The sequence below is a fragment of the Ovis aries genome, chromosome 2, assembly GCF_016772045.2.
Source record: "Ovis aries strain OAR_USU_Benz2616 breed Rambouillet chromosome 2, ARS-UI_Ramb_v3.0, whole genome shotgun sequence".
In the NCBI taxonomy this organism is placed as follows: Eukaryota; Metazoa; Chordata; class Mammalia; order Artiodactyla; family Bovidae; genus Ovis; species Ovis aries.
The window spans coordinates 131,191,922-131,208,637 of NC_056055.1; the positions used below are offsets into that span (position 1 = coordinate 131,191,922).

The following is a 16,716-nucleotide window of genomic DNA, read 5'->3' on the forward strand; positions in this document are numbered from 1 at the left end:
CAAGAGTGTAGGGTATAAGCTGAGAGTAACGAGAGGCAAGGAGTAAAAGAGGCAAGCATTAAGAGGTCTTGAGTAGCATGCCATGAAGTTTCTATCTTATGCTCCCTCGTGAGTGACAGGGAGGCCTGGCGTGCTGCAGTCCACAGGGTCACAAAGAGTTAGACACCCCTGGATGACTGAAAAACAGCAACAATTAGCATACAATTATTAAATATCTATCTAAAATAGAAAAGTTAATCAAAATCAAGGAACACCTTTAACATCTTAACATTTTTCATGAAAGCCCACAACTCAGTCTATATTTAATAGTCTTATAATCAACACATTCAGTTTTGTTGTCATTCATCCATGAATATCTTTCACAGTACTGCTATCAGCTGACTTCTAAGGCATGAATGTATGCATAAGTTTAGACTGTTGATCTCCTCCATTGGCAGTAAATATATTCTTCCTGGTATAGATATTTCTGGATAGATTTACTTCCCTTTGCTAAATTAAACTTCCTTCAGGGTAGGAAACATGTCAATTTTGTGTTCACCAGGACACCTAGAACAGTGTCTTTCGGGTAGTAGATGCTCAATAATTATTTGAATGATTAAAAGCAGTAGAATCTTAGAAAATGTGGAGCTTCAAGGTGAACTAACTATATTACATTGTTCATAAGAGATTAGTTTGATCCAAGTTAGTTGAGATTAGAACATTCTGAAAGAGAAAAGCTTCATTACTTTAGTACACAGGAACACAAATTTCAAGTTCAGTCTCTGTGTCATATCTGAGAAGGAGGGTAGTGATGTAGAGAAAGACTTGCCAATCACCCATATCACCTCCTCTGAGAGGTCTTCAGGCAGCACTAATTGCTTACTTCTTATTATTCCCATAGTATTTCTCTGTGCTCCTTAGAGATAGATTGTCTTAATCATCTTTGTATGCCACCTAGTGTACAAAACAGTTTATTGAATAAATGAACAAACGATTGACTATGTGACGAATCAATTTACATTTTGAACTTGAGTTTACTCTTTTCTAAAATGATCTAACAATTCTTATCTACTTCAGGGAATATTCAGTAATGAAAATTTTTAATATCAGTGATAAATGTAGAGAATCTTTGCAGGGGAGAATTGGAGTGTAAATAAATAAATGAAATTGTTGGGTATGAAGAGAATACTTAGAAACATTTGCTAGGATGACACTTTTGTAAAAGGATATAATGGATTTTGGAGCCAGACTGCCTGGGCATGAATCTAGTCTCAGACATTTGTCAGCTCTGTGACCTAGGGCAGTTACTTAACTTCTCTGTGCATCTGGCTTTCTACTCTGTAAAACAGAAATAATAATTATATGTATCTCACAAGAGTCTTTGTTCTACCTAGATGAGTTAATACGTGACTAGTGCACAGAGCAGCCAGGCACACACTGTGTGCTAGTCATTATTTGTCCTTGTATGTATGTTTAATATGCACTTGCCACTCTAACACGGCCTCAAGTGCTTTTGTTCAGTTTCATACCTGCAGCTCATAGCAGAGTACATGCTCCATAGATTTCAATAAATATTTGTTGAATAAGTGGGAAAAATAAGTGCTTCGCACATTACAAATGGATGTATTCAATGTTAGTATTCTCAAGATCATCCTAAAACCATTTAGGTCAATTTAGACAAAAAGAAAACCATAAATTATAAATCGACTAGCTTGCTAATGTTCTACTTTGGAGTCTGGTTTATACATCTCTAAGATGGGCTCATCTCAGAATAAGTAAGAAATGGTCAATACTTAAAGTTCTTCGCCCAGCAGCAACCGAGCAACAGTAGGAGGCAGCAAATATGGGGAACTGACAATTACCGCACCTTGTTGCCCCTGGCCTCCATGGCATTTGAAAGCTTACACAAGGCCTGAATTAGGAATTAGCTTGCCAAACTGGGACCCACCAGAAGTTATCTTGGGTGATATTTAAGAAAAGATGCTGAAGCTTTGTTTTGTTTTGTTTTTTAAAACTTTAAACATGACTGTGAGAAGTCCTAAATTCCATATATGTGTTGATTCAAATGAATTCTTTAACAGCTGAGTAATACTCCATTGTGTATATGTACCACAGCTTTCTTATCCATTCATCTGCTGATGGACATCTAGGTTGTTTCCATGTCCTGGCTATTATAAACAGTGCTGCGATGAACATTGGGGTACATGTGTCTCTTTCAATGCCCAGCAGTTTGCTGGGTCATTAGTTCTATTTTTGTTTTCTCCATAGTGGCTGTTTTGTTTTTTAAACTGGATTCATGAAAGGAAATGTTCAGCGTTCTGCAAGTGTTTCTTCGTTTTGTTTTGTTTGTTTTCATGTTGTTTTCTCTTCAGATTAGTCAAGAAGTAAACAGTATTAAACGTCTTTGTGAAACAACATGATATAAGAATTATGCTGATGATTCATGGTTCGTGCTCAACATAATTAATCTCATAGCTATTTTAAAAAGACTACAATGTGCCAAGTCTTGATATCATCTCTGTTTGATTTGGTGCAGCCTGCTTTGGATCCTGTGCTTAACAAGGGAAAAAGAAAAGATATTTATTAGCATCTTAGAGCACAGCCCAAGCAACTCCTTACTTTTTCCCAAGCCTGGGCCAAAAGAGATGATTTGTCTCCTCCTTGTCTTCTTAAGAACTGAGTGGTACCATGTAAAATAGTCAAAAAGAGCTAGAACCCAGAGGGAGAAAATGTTATCTTTGTGCCTATATCCTTGTTTATTCTAACCTACTCATAAACTTCTATTTGACCATCAAACAAAAGGTTTGAAGAAAAAGGGAGATGTGAAGGAAAGAAAACCAAATGTGAAATATTCATTCCAAAGGCATTTACATGGAGGTCACACTGTTCTTGCCAGAAATAACCTGTTCTGTACCATGTGTGCAACGGAGAGATTCTTTCCAGACTGGATCCAGTATATCAGGTTCCTTACAGATCCAGTAAATACACAAGCACTCGGTTCTATTCTGGGGGTAGTTTAAGTGAGAACAATGATACTCAGATCGTTTTCTACATGGGAATAAGAGAAATGAGCTTTGCATATAATTCAGACAATTACCAGAGAAGGCAATGGCACCCCACTCCAGTACTCTTGCCTGGAAAATCCCATGGATGGAGGAGCCTGGAAGGCTGCTGTCCGTGGGGTCGCTGAGGGTCGGACACAACTGAGCGACTTTACTTTCACTTTTCACTTTCATGCATTGGAGAAGGAAATGGCAACCCACTCCAGTGTTCTTGCCTGGAGAATCCCAGGGACGGGGGAGCCTGGTGGGCTGCCGTCCATGGGGTTGCACAGAGTGGGACATGACTGGAGCGACTTAGCAGCAGCAGCAGCAGCAGACAATTACAGACATATTATCTTGAAAGACTTCTCTTAAAATTAAGAAATTTAACTGTATTTGGGTTTAAAGATTATCCCCATTAGGGTTAACTTAGGATTAAGGATAAGGAATAAACTCTCTTACAGCATATAGGAGGTTTTTGTCAATATATTTGTTGGGCTCATGAAGGGAAAAAAAATCACTCACCTCCTTTCTACTGCTATAGTTCTGTGAAGTGTGATACACAGAGCAATTCATAAGTACTTTCCTGGCACTTTGATCTTTCTTAGAAAATGCTGTGGGAGAAAATCTGGCTATTTTAATTCAAAGTCAAACAACAACAAATTATCCTGGTCCTTGATCTACCACCTCCTCCTTCAAGTAAATGTTTAGCTTTTCAATTTATTTCTGTGCCATTAGGAAATGATCCTTTTATGATAACCTTTAGGAATGGGGTGGAGTCATGTCACACATGCATTTAATGTACCAGTGGCTTTAGAGTCTAATTCCCATGAAGATGAGACCAGTGGCCAAGGATCTGAGAGTAACAGCTGTTCAGTGGGGCCACGTGGAGAAAAAGTCACCCAGGGTGAGTAACAGGCAGCAGGTGGTGATGCTCTTCTTAGTGGTTTTTCAAAGATATGTCTGATCAGTCAAGATTTAAAGAACCAGCAAATATTTTTCAAGTACTTACTACACTTCCGCCATCAACCCCTTGTTAACTTTCATATTTTCCTTTAATCCTCAGCACAACGACAAACGTGGTATGTGTTAAGATTATGATGGCTTAATTTTAAGATAGAATGGAGTTCAACTTGTAGGCAAGAAAAAGCACTTTTGAAGTCTCTATCCTTTCCCCATTCTCAGTAAGAACTTGAGAATTATCTTAAAGAATGATGCGAATGTCCTCATAGCTAAGTATAGCTGTCTCATTTATCCTTTAGTTTAGCTCAGTGGCTCTTAGTCCTCAGTGTAAGTATGTATTACAGTGCGTGGGTTTCGAGTGGTTAGTCACTCAGTCATGTCCAACTCTTCGTGACCCCATGGACTGTATGCTGCTAGGCTCCTCAATCCATGGGGATTCTCCAGGCAAGAATACTGGAGTGGTTGCCATGCCCTCCTCCAGGGGATCTTCCCAACCCAGGGGTTGAACCCAGGTCTCCTGCATTGCAGGTGGATGCTTTACCATCTGAGCCACCAGGGAAGCACGCATACATTAAACTTTAAGCATGATTTAAGGGAGTTCATGATAATTTTGACTACACCAGATTTTTGCTTTAGGCACTGACTTTAAAACTAACCCTTGATTAACAAGAGAATCCACTTTATTCAAAATATGCAATAAAATTAAAAATACAAAACAAAATTCCAGAAAGAGTGGTTATTACAGTAGTGGCATTTCAGTGTTATGGAAAGATTGAGAGAGCAATTCAAATCTAACATCAGGAACTCGAGACATTTGGCTCTGTTGCTGATTGCAGGAAAGAAAAAGGATCAGATAAGGGAGAGTTCTTCAGGTCCAGAGTTTCTTTACTAAAGCTATCTTTCTTTTACAGTCCTATAAACATAAGAGAAATTGCTCAATCTTTCTCTGTATCTTTTCTCATCTGTAAGAAGGAACAGTAGACACTATTTGCAAAAAGCAAGTTTTTAAATTCTACTTTTCCATCCAAGATTAATGGTCTTCTTGGAAATGCCCCTCTCTCAATGCCTACCATAGAAATCCTTTTCTGCATGGCACCATAGTTCAGGATTTAAGAGCAGAGGCCTCAGGGCCAGACAGATTGAGTACAAATACTGTTTGTCCCTGGTACAAGTATGACTTTGTGAAATTTATTTAACTTCTCTGAGACACATTTTCCTCTGTCACCTAAGAAGGAAAATCTCTTGTTCCCTCGCATGGTTGTTAAGAACAATATGCCTGGAACTCAGCAGACATTCAAAAATATTTGTTGACTGACTGAAAAGTAATTGTAAAACACAAAATAGAGAAGAAATGCATAGTTTTCATTAAACTATAGTGATTATTTGTATTACTTCCTATCATCTGCTAAATAAACAGGGATGAATTTGCTTTATACACTTTCAGTAAATGCAAAGAGCAAATTCAGAAGACATGAGGACATTGGTCAGAAAACAGAATGTGTATACATGTGCTCAGTCATGTCTGCCTCTTTGTGACCCCATGGACTGTAGCCCGCCAGGCTCCTCTATCCACTGAATTTTCCAGGCAAGAATACTTTAGGGGGTTACCATTTCCTACTCCAGAGGACCTTCCCAAACCAGGGATCAAACCTGTGTCTCTTGGGTCTTCTGCTTTGGCAGGCAGATTCTTTACCACTAGGGCTGATATTCTATTCTGGAAAAACATGTAAGAATATCAACATGTAAGTCGTATGAGAGTATTTGAGAGATTTCATTTGCTAATTCAAATTTTGTCCAGTTCCAATTCTGCCATTAAAATTCAATCCCTTTGGTGTGGAGAAAAGGGAACCCTCCTACACTGTTGGTGGGAATGTAAATAGGGGCAGTCACTATGAAAAACAGTATGGAGGTTCCTCAAAAAGCTAAAAATAGAATTGCCATATTATCCAGTAATCTCATTCCTGGGCATATATCCAAACAAAACTATAATTCAAGGAGATACATGCACCCAAATGTTCACAGCAGCACTATTTTCAATAGCCAAGACATGGAAACAACCTGAATATCCATCAACAGATGAATGGATAAAGATGTGGGGTGTGTGTGTGTGTGTGTGTGTGTGTGTGTGTGTGTGTATGTATATATGTATATTTGTATATGTATGTGTGTGTGTACCCAAGTCACTTCAGTCTTATACGACTCTTTGAGACCCCATGAACTCTAGCCCACCAGGGTCCTCTGTCCATGAGGATTCTCCAGGCAAGAATACTAGAGTGGGTTGCCATGCCCTCCTCCAGGGGATCTTCCTGACCCAAGAATCAAATCCGCGTTTCTTATGCCTCCTGCATTGGCAGGCGAGTTCTTTACCACTAGCGCCACCTGGGAAGCCCCATGTATGTGTATATATATGTATGTGTATATGTATATATAGGTATGTGTATATGTATATATAGGTATGTGTATATATGTATACTCACACACACAATGAAATACTACTTGTTCATAAAAAGAATGAAATAATGCCATTTACAACAATGTGGATGAACCTAGAGATAATCATACTGAGTGAAGTAAGTTAGACGAATACCATCTGTTTTCACTTCTATGTGGAATCTAAACTACGACACAAATGAACATATCTATAAAACAGAAACAGACTCACAGACATAGAAAATAGACTTGTGGTTGCCAGGGGGGACAATGGTGGGGAAGGAGGGAAGGATTGGGAGTTTGGGATGCAAACCATTATGTAGAGAATGGTTAAACAACAAGGCCTTACTGTATATCACAGGAAACTATATTCAATATCCTGTGATAAACCCTGTGTTTATGTGTATCTGAATAATCTTGTTGTACATCAGAAATTAATACAGTTGTAAATCAACTCTACTTCAATCAAGTTTTTAAAACTCTTTGATGGTGGCCAGACGCAGAGGCCTAGGTGCTGATACACAGCTCCATGGTTGTAATCTCTATGTTTGGCTTCAAATGTGTTCCCTCAGTGTTAACCCAGCCTTGCTCCCCTCTTGGGTCTCTCTCAGGTCTCGGTGATAGTTGACTCATGAGACCTTTGCTCTCATTTCTCGCAAGTCCTCCATGGGATCTTCCTTGTTCACCTGGTTGCCCCCAGCCGAGCTTTCTGGCTTGGGTGTAACAACGCAGGAAGCCTAGGCCCCTGCTGACCGTGGCCCGGTCAAGCTTGCTGGGATAGGAGTATTCTTCAAAGTGATGTGGAGCAACCTGTAAAGTGACTTTTTTCAGCAGAGTGGAAGGGCAATGTGCAAAAGCTCCCTTGTTCTTCGCCAGCTCTTCAACTCATGTCTTGCCTCCAGGCCCAAGCTCACAGATGGAGACTTGTGAAGACCACAGCACTCTGATCCCTTTTTGCCTCATGTTGCCATAGTCCTCTTTCACTGTTTGTACATCATATACTCCTCCTTCTCAGTGCCAACTAGGCCTTCATGGCCAAAAGCGTAATTCCTCTCTGTGTTCATCCACTCTGTGCTAACTCTGTAAGCTTAATCTCCCATACTTGGTTGCTGATCTGCTATAATAACAAAGGGAAAAAATAAAAGAATTTAAAAATCCCCTCTCAAGACAATATCTTGGTTTGCAAGGTGATGTCCTTCTTTTTTCCTTCATAATCCTATTATGCATGTCAGAAGCTAAATATTTGCTTGTCTTAGTCTTTGCGCTGCTTCAGAACCAAATCTCAGTCTCTGTAGACAGATGCCTTGGGTAGAGTAAACAGGAAATGTTATACTTGGAAAGGCAAGTGTCAAAAGCCCCCAAATTTCTTGAATACTTCCCCCTGGCATTTCAGATCCAAAGTGCAATTTATTGGGAATTTTTAAAAAGAATATTACAGAGATATTCACTTATGAAGTCTGCATAATATTTTGAAAACATCTCATTTGTTCATTGTATTCAGGACAGAATGTACAAAATTAAACCTGGTTCTCCAAATTTTATACAGTCGTAACTGTGTTGTTTAGCTACATTTTCAATGTAAATCATTTTGGTAATTTTACAGTGTTGACATTTATCTCTGCTGAACGAAACTATGACCAGTTTCCCCAAATGAAGCCTAAAAGCTATATGCTGTTTTCTAAGACTCGGATTGTTGTTTTTGGTTATGATCAAACCAATAAATTGAGCGGGCTGGTTTAATCTCTAGTATTTTATGTACACACTGATGTAGACTTTACACTAGACAGGCAGAAAATGAAAGTATGTTTTCTTTGGCAGGCATTTGATGCACTTGGAAGAGTTGAAGCTTACCTTAAGCTCCTTAAATCAGAGGGTTTAAGTCTGCCTGTCTTGGCGGCGAGGCATGAGGAATTACACAGAGAAATTAAAGACTGCACAGCTGATGCTTTGCAGAAAGGACAAGCCTTGATCAGCCAACTAGCTTCCTGCAGGTAAGTGAAGTCTATTTCTTCCTCAGTGTAACAGGCTTTTTTATAGTGTCTGCAGCCTGTTTAAAAAACAATAATAATAAGTTGTATGATTATTTTTCTTACTTTTGATGTTTTGCTGCATTGTGACACGGCGTAGAAGGATCTGTTGAATTTTGGTCAACCGTAATTCTGAACACAGCATTGCTCATCCAGAAGTGAGGCTGTATTCTAACCTGAGGACCTGAAGGTGCTAACACTTCCTTTCTATGAGTTTCTGAGGAGGGAGGAAGGAAAGGAACAGAAGGAGAGACAGAGCTTTCCTTCTGTACCCTTTTCGTATCCTAGCATCTTCGTGGGATTTCTTCCTGGCTTTTAATTCATAAGTTTTGAGTCTACCCTGTCCCTTTCTGGAAAAAGTAAAGTTCTAGAATTCCCTTTCATTTCTGACCTTAATGGATCAACAAGAAAAACCCTAATTAAAAGATAACATTATTAATAACAAATAGTAATTACATTTTAAATAGTTGAGAGCCCACCATGTGCCCAACACTATCTCAACAGCTTTAGAAGCGCTATCTCATTAATCCTCACAGCAACTCTACAAGGTGTATAATATACTATTAAGGTTCTCTTTTACAAGCAACTGAGACACACAAAGATTAAGTAACTTGCAGTCATGTAACTGGTTAATTAGCGGCAGAGCCAGAATTTGAATCCAAATACGTGGACCCAAATTAATGGTCTAATGCATCCTAGACCTCTTGCTCTTAACCAGTGGGTTGTTTTTATGAGCACATTCAGTGAGTGTATCATTGTAAGCTTAGAGTTGGGTGGGAATGAGGAGAGAGAAGGACCTAAAGAACAGAAAGAGGATGCAGAAAGAATGTATGATCAAGAACAGAGATTGGAAGACAAAAGGGAGCTGACAGAAAGAGCAGATGATGGAATGGATGCTGGCTAGGAAGAATGATGATAGAGCTTACATTTTGACGTAGAGAGACACAAAGATTTGTGCACATGGGATAAGCATGGTTTTTATCTTCCATATCCACAGTCCCCTTGAAACTCAAGGACATTCAGTTTGAGGAACAATGAAATAAGTCAAAGGTGGTAAAATTGTATTTTGTTTCTGTTTTAAACCCTCATTCTGCTCTATTTTAGATGCATTCACACATGTTGATTTGGTAAGTTTGGGTTTAGGGTATTTTCTTTTCAAAAGATACTCTGAAGACTTTCCTGGTGGTCCAGTCATTAAGACTCTGTACTGGAGGCATGGGTCTGACCCCTGGTCAGGGAAGTTCTACATGCCACATGGCGTAGCCAAAGAAAGAGAAGACGGGGGAGCCTGGTGGGCTGTCATCTATGGGGTCACACAGAGTCGGACACGATTAAAGCAACTTAGCAGCGGCAGCAGTCTGAGTTCAGACAGATATATTTAACCAGGGCTTGTGATGGTTGTTATAGGACCATGCAATGCCAAGATCAGAAATAATCCAAGATTTTCCAGCCAGATCTAAAAAGCTGAGGCTATGAGAAGGATAAATGCTTCTCACCTGATAAAAAAAAACTAACAGTAGCTGTAGTTACTAAGTTTCCTTACTTTGGCTCCAAACCATGTATCGTGGTGTGTCCAGTTGGCCCCAGGAGCACAAAGGTACTCAGGTCTGGTCCCTATGGATATGAGAACTCCTTTCTCCCATCCTCTGCGCAAGGCCTTCCAGAATGCGTGTTTCTTGGACCTGACAGAAGGTATCCTATGGAACGCCTAGACTTGTGTCTGAACTCCAGGTAGCTGTTGGACATTGATCTGAGTTATGTGATGATGGAGCAAGTGGTGAGGTCTCCAGCTATAATTGGGGCATGGTCCCATGTCAGTTTAGCAAGCAGTTCTCAGAGTGCAGACGATTATATTTCTCTGTTCAGGCTGTTATTTACTTGTGGTGCTTTCCCTGGCCTTGGGCAGTTTCCTTTCACGTAGGGGTGGCTCAGGAGGCAGTTCAAGACCCCTCCCTGACAGTCTGAAGACTGTCACTGGTATGCTGTCCCAGAGATTCTAGGTGCCTTGGCTTCCCTGAAGTCTGATCTCTGTCTCCTCAAATCAGTAAGTCCTTTGGACTCTGTTTGGTTCCATTTCCCTGAAGTTTGGTCTAGAAATTATCTCCCAGGCAGCAGGTGAGGCAGATGTGAGGCTCACCCCATTCATTTCCCTTCTCTCAAGGATCACTGCCCTGTGTTACTTGTCCCTCAGTGTCTGAGAACCATTGTTTTATATGCTCTGTCTATTTGTCTAGCTTAAGGCATGAGGGTAAATCCAGTCACTGCTCCTTGATCAAAAACTGAAGTTTGGTGTTCAGTTTTGATGCTTAAGTCCTGGCACAGGAAAACTGGTCACAATTTATTACCGCTAGAGAGGGGAATGGCTACTCCTGTATTCTGGTCTGGAGAATTCCATGGCCTGTATAGTCCACGGGGTCGCAGAGTCAGACTCAACTAAGCGACCTTCACTTTTACTTTTTCAGACTTGATCCTGTTTGTTCTAATCAGGGATGCTTTATTTCCTGTACTTAAATATAGAGAAGTGCTTCTGTTTTGTGTTACTTTCTACCCGGTGTTACTTTCTACCTGCAGTGTTCTAGTGACTCTCTTTGGCTATCCATTTTGTAATGGTCAATATGTTTATTTTTATTCACTTAGCTAGTCTCAGTCTTTTTGCCTTCTTTGCTCTTTCTAGTCTATATATATATATATATATATATATATATATATACACATAGTTTTTCAAAGGGGCATCTAAATTTCTATTCTTCAGACTGCAGACTGAATCTTAATAGAAGTAATAGTTAGCCACCATTTTAAGAAACTTGAATTAATAGTTAAGCAACTAGATTAAAAAATAATAAGAAGTCGAGTGTCTGTCAACATCCTAGATATATGAACTTTCATAGTAATTACAAGGTGTTGGTTGCCCTGAAATTTCACAAAATTTTACAAATCAATACTATTTCCATTTTGCAGGAGGAGTTGAAGGTAAAGAGCAATTCATACTTGGCAAAGGACATTCTGGAAATCCATTAGAAGCTGAATTGAAATGCATTAGAATCTCAGTTGCAAACCAGAGCCACACAGTTACTGACCTCAGTCCCATGCATTTCACTTGGGACTTGCTTCCCTTCCTCATGGAATGGTTTATCTGTTCAATGACCTGGGTCATCACCATGGGAGAGAAGCTGAACCTAAGAAGGAAATTTCCAGTTGCAGCCATGGCTGGCTTGAAACCGTAGCTTAGAATAATGGCAAGGGAAATAAACATGAATTCCCACAGAGAAAAGTATGTGTTGCTGAGCATCACAATGGCCTCCTAGACTTCTGACGGCCCGCCACACTACTAGGGCACAAAACACTAACGTTCCTGCTGTCAGGCACTTGAAAACTGGCATGGATGAGAAGCTTAGAACCTAGTATCAAAGGAGTTTTATTTCATGCATTCTGAGAGCCAAAACAATGCCATGACTTTTAAACTTCTTAACTTCTCTAAATGACCCTCAGTTTCTTCATCAGTAAAAATGGAGACACCCATTTTATAGAGAGGTGTTTTGTTTTGTTTTTTTTTTAATCATATGCACTAGCACCACTCTTGGTCCGCAGGGAGCACCCAATAAACAACTGGTTCATTTACTTATTTACCTTCTATACAAAGAGTTTTAAAGGCAAAATACTAAGAGTTACATGATTGTTTCAGATGACTACAGTGGAGTCAACTGCATCAAATCATATTCATTTTCACTAACTGGGGAAGGTTATATTAGAAATGGGGCAGATAAACACTTCTCTTGAGGAAATAAAAGGCAAAATCTAGTACTGGGGCACTCAAGAATTTCAGAGACCCTTAGATCTTTTTTTTTTTTTTTCTTGTTACTTAAGAAAATAGAACTTCAGAAGTTCACATTTATCTGTGGTAAAGCTTCCCAGTAAATCTGAGAATTTTGTCATCATTTTTTCTGTAATTGCTATCTTTTAGGAACAGATCCACACTGTTTTTCTATCCTGGAATCAAATACCTTTGAAGCTGGGGCAGCCTCACAGAAGCAATGGTGGTTATTTACGTTTCCTTGCATTTTTATTTCCTCCGTGCATTCAAGTGCTAATTCTAAGTCATTGTTAAATTGTTCATTATCTTTTCGGGTGTGATATCTGTCATACAATCTAAATTCACTTTAATGTAAAAGGCATTTGAGTGCATTCGTTTGCATGTGTTAATAGCTATGATGCAAGTTACCTATGATGGGATCTGATAATGGTCACACCAGACTTACAGAAAGGTTGAAAGTTCTGGATTCTGGCCTCTTCACCTCCTCTTAGGTCTTACTTGGCATCATCTCTGAGCACTGAGATTAAAGATGGTCCAGAGGTGCCCTGCTCCCAAGCAGAATTCTGCATTTATTAAGCCACAGGAAGCTGTAGTGATTGGAAGTGCTGGTCAGAAATGCTGTATGAGGATGAAGTTTTCCATAACTGGACAAAAACTGGGACCCTCCTGTTTTTTTCTCAGTGAGCTCTCAGCTCAGAACTCTAAAACAAAGAAACCGTAAACAAAAACATGAGAGAAAATATGGACTGGGAGAAAATACTTGCAAATGATGAGAACAACCAAGGGCTTAATTTTCAAAATATACAGATAGCTCATATAATGCAACAATATCAACAACAAAAAATCCAACCGCAATCGAAAAAATGGGCTGAAGCTCTAGAGAGATGTTTCTGCAAAGAAGACACACAGATGGCCAGAAGGCACATGAGGAGATGCTCAACATCACTAATTGTTAGAGAAATGCAAACCAAACCTACAGTGAGATGCTACCTCACACCAGTCTGAGTGGCCATCATTTTAAAAGTCTACAAATGACAAATGCTGGAGAGGGCGTGGAGAAAAGGGAAACATTCTACAATGATGGTGGGAAGGTAATTTCCCACCAACAGCCACTATGGAAACAGTGTGGAGTTTTCGTAAAAAAACTAAAAATCGAGTTGCCATATGACCCAGAAATCCTACTTCTGGGCATATATCCAGATAAAACTATAATTCAGAAAGATACAGGCCTCAAAAACATGGAATCACCCAGTAAGACCAGGCTACCTTATAAAGTATTCATTTAGCTTTTCCTGTTTGCTAAAATTAACTTCAGATTTACAAGTAAACTTGCTTCTGAATTGACTCAATTTCTATTTCTGCATAAAAGACTGTTTCAGTTTTCATTCTATTTTGTTGTGGTGAATTGAAACTTATAAACCTCATCCTGACTAAACACTTTGGCATAACCTTCAGTATTGCCCTCTTGCTCTAACATTTATTGTTATTTATTTAATGTTAATTCTTCATATGTTTATTTTTTACAGAGAAATAAAAACAGGAATAAGTTAGGATTTTCCTCTTTCCAAGATTTTCATTTATGTTGACAGCCACTGCTTACCCTGATTGATAATGTGAATGATGATGAAGTTTAGAGAGACCATGGTTCATTCAGTCACTCATTTTGTCATTGCCCAAATATTATTGTCTTTTGTAAATCAGATGCTTCCAAGTATCCAATCCAGTAGATGAAGTTCCTGCCTTCAAGCTATTTATATTCTGGTGGGAAGAAATAGTCAACTGACCAATCAATAGATGAGATGCTCTTGCAGAGCAATGAGTACTATGAGAAAAATAAAAAGTGGAATGGGATAAAGAGTGCCTGTGGGAGGGGACCATCTTAGACATTGTAGTCAGGGAAGGATTCCCTGAAGAGAAAGAGCTGTCATGCAAATAGCTGGGAGATGAGAGGCCCTGCAAAATAGCAGCAAAACCGTACCAGACATAAGTACGGTTTTGCTGGAGGAGAGGGTAACGAGGGAAAAAGGCCTAAGACAAGATCAAAGAGTTAAGTGGGAGTTAGACTATGCCCAAATGCTCACTGGCAATAAAGGCAATGTGTGTGTGCTTTATCCACATTAACAGATTTCATCCTCAAACCACCCTATTATACAGGTGCTTTTATTATCATTGTCCTGTTTTTTCAGGTGGGGAAGCTGCCTCAGAGAGGTTCACGTAACTTGTCCTACCATCTGTCACAGCAGAAAGGGTAGAGAGAGTGCAGTTCTGACCACTGTGTTAGGTTGTTAGCTGTCTCCTCACTTTCAACTTCAGTCACTAGCAACAAGCCCGGTGAAGGTGGGTTTTTTTTTTTTTTTTAATTGTAGTGCATTTAGAATGTGCTCCATCTACCTTCTAGTTTCAACTCAAATCTCCCCTTCCATGGGAAGTTTTTCTTTCTTTCAGTTTATTTAAAACATTATTGAACATACATATATAAGCATCTCACATGACATACCAGCGCTGGGCTTCAAGGACAAAAATGCATAAATCTGTTCCCGAGTCTCCAGAACCTTATTAATGGCCAGTCAGGGAATAAGATGTGAAGGGAGTGTTCTTAGGCCTGAGGAAGCCTTGGGGACCTCTTCAGAGAAGAGAGACACTGTCCCAAGCCCCTACGGTCAGGATGGGTCAAGTGAAGGAATGAGACTTGAAAGGGCCATTGTTGGATTTGATCATCTAAGATGAATGAAGGGTCTGCATCTTCCAACCAAGATGAACAGAATCAATACCCACCACACAATGCTTTTTTAATTCCTTTACATTTGTTGGCTATATCCGATAGTTTCACTTGTCACTCTGTGGTCTTCTGACTCATTCCTTAATTTTGACTTGTGATAGCATCATCTCTTCATCCAGACCATGACATCAGCTTGAGGTCAGCCCTGAAGGTCAACCATAAGGAAACCTCTTTTATGTTCCTTATCTCAATATTTACCTATTAGGTGACTTGATTTGAAATGTTAAGGGGCTAATGTGGCATAAAGCAAAGCTTATGTCAGGGAAAAAATATTGTAAAAGATCTTAAGTGGAGAACACACAAAAATGAATCCCCACCCACCAACAAACTAAAAACAGCAACAACAGAGAAACAAAACCAGAATCCCTTTGTATCACAGAGTCATCCAAGATCACACGTTGTAGGAATTCTGCTAAGCATTTAAGAACTTAAAAGAACTTTTTTTTTTTTTTAAGTCTGATGATATATTTAGATGGTAAATGTCAAATCCTGAAAGTTGGGAAATTGCAAAGTTGAATTCTTATGACAGTGTTAACTCAGCCACTTTCCAAATATTTTCAAATCTATATTAAGTTGTTCTCTTTAGAGGTTGAGTAAATGTCATAACTGCAATCTGGACCTGTTACCGTGGTTAAGACTTTCATAATTTTGAAACTCTTAGTACGGAAGGCACTAAAAGTTTACCCTTTCCATTAAATCTATGACTGATTAGATTAGGTTCTTAGTGACTTCTAGGAGTCACTCATTACAGCATGGATTTATTAACTGATAATGCTGTGATGTGAAACAGTGATGATCCCAGAGCAGAAAGGTTTGGAACTGCAGCATCTACAGAGGAAGGCTGACTGGAGGGGCAGAAACCTGTGCTTTGGACCACTGAAGGAGAATTCTCTCCAATGAGAGGGCTTAGAGAGAAAAGAACATGGGAGAGATGTGAGTGGACATATTTATGAATAAAATGCTTATCATGGTACTGTTTATAATGGTGCAAACCTGAAAACCACCTAAATATGTCCAGAAAATAGGGAAATGTTTGAATAGTTTAAGGGCAAGCATAGTGTGGAATATTCTAATCCAATATCAAAAGAATGTTTTTGAGAAATATTTGAAGACAGAGTATCCTCACAATATAATGTTGAGAGGGTAAAGTAGGATCTAAACCACACTGTAGTAACTTTGGAGGGGGAGAGGGGTGGAAAGGACTGCAAAGGGAAAAACTTTTTGGAAGGAAATACATTAAAATGTATGTTTCTATCTTCCAAATTATCTCAAATGAGAGTATTTGTCTGTTTAGCTATTACTGTGCCCCTTTTACCTGAGGATATATGTCATCAATTATGGAAAATGTTCCACAATTATCTCTTTAATTATAAATTTCCTTTTTTCTCTCTTTTCCTTCTTCCAGTAACTCCCAGTAGAAGAATCTTGGAGCCTCTCAGTCTGTCTCTTAACTTTCATATTTTTCATTCCTTGATCACTTTGCATTGCATTCCCTCAAAAATGAATCAGATTCATTTTTCTCTTGTTAATTTTCCCTTTGTTTTCAACAGTGGATTCTTCTGATTGCACAACTGTATTATTTTCACTCTTAGGATTTCTAACTCCTTTTTTCTGTCCAATCTTGTTTTATTTCTGACTGTTCTTGTTTCAGAGTTTTTTGTTTCTTTATTATGGGTATTGATTTTT

The 16,716-nt window shown here is 39.1% G+C and overlaps 1 protein-coding gene across 9 annotated transcripts in view; it reads left to right on the top strand.

The window, feature by feature from the left end:
- Nucleotides 1-16,716, top strand: part of CCDC141 (coiled-coil domain containing 141) — a 232,836-nt gene that overhangs the window by 146,847 nt on the left and 69,273 nt on the right. For all 9 annotated transcript variants that reach the window (XM_004004541.5, XM_012132430.4, XM_012132415.4 and 6 more), the window contains exon 8: nt 8,232-8,404. In XM_004004541.5, coding sequence (XP_004004590.2) covers nt 8,232-8,404 — 173 coding nt within the window. The remainder of the gene's footprint in view (nt 1-8,231; nt 8,405-16,716) is intronic.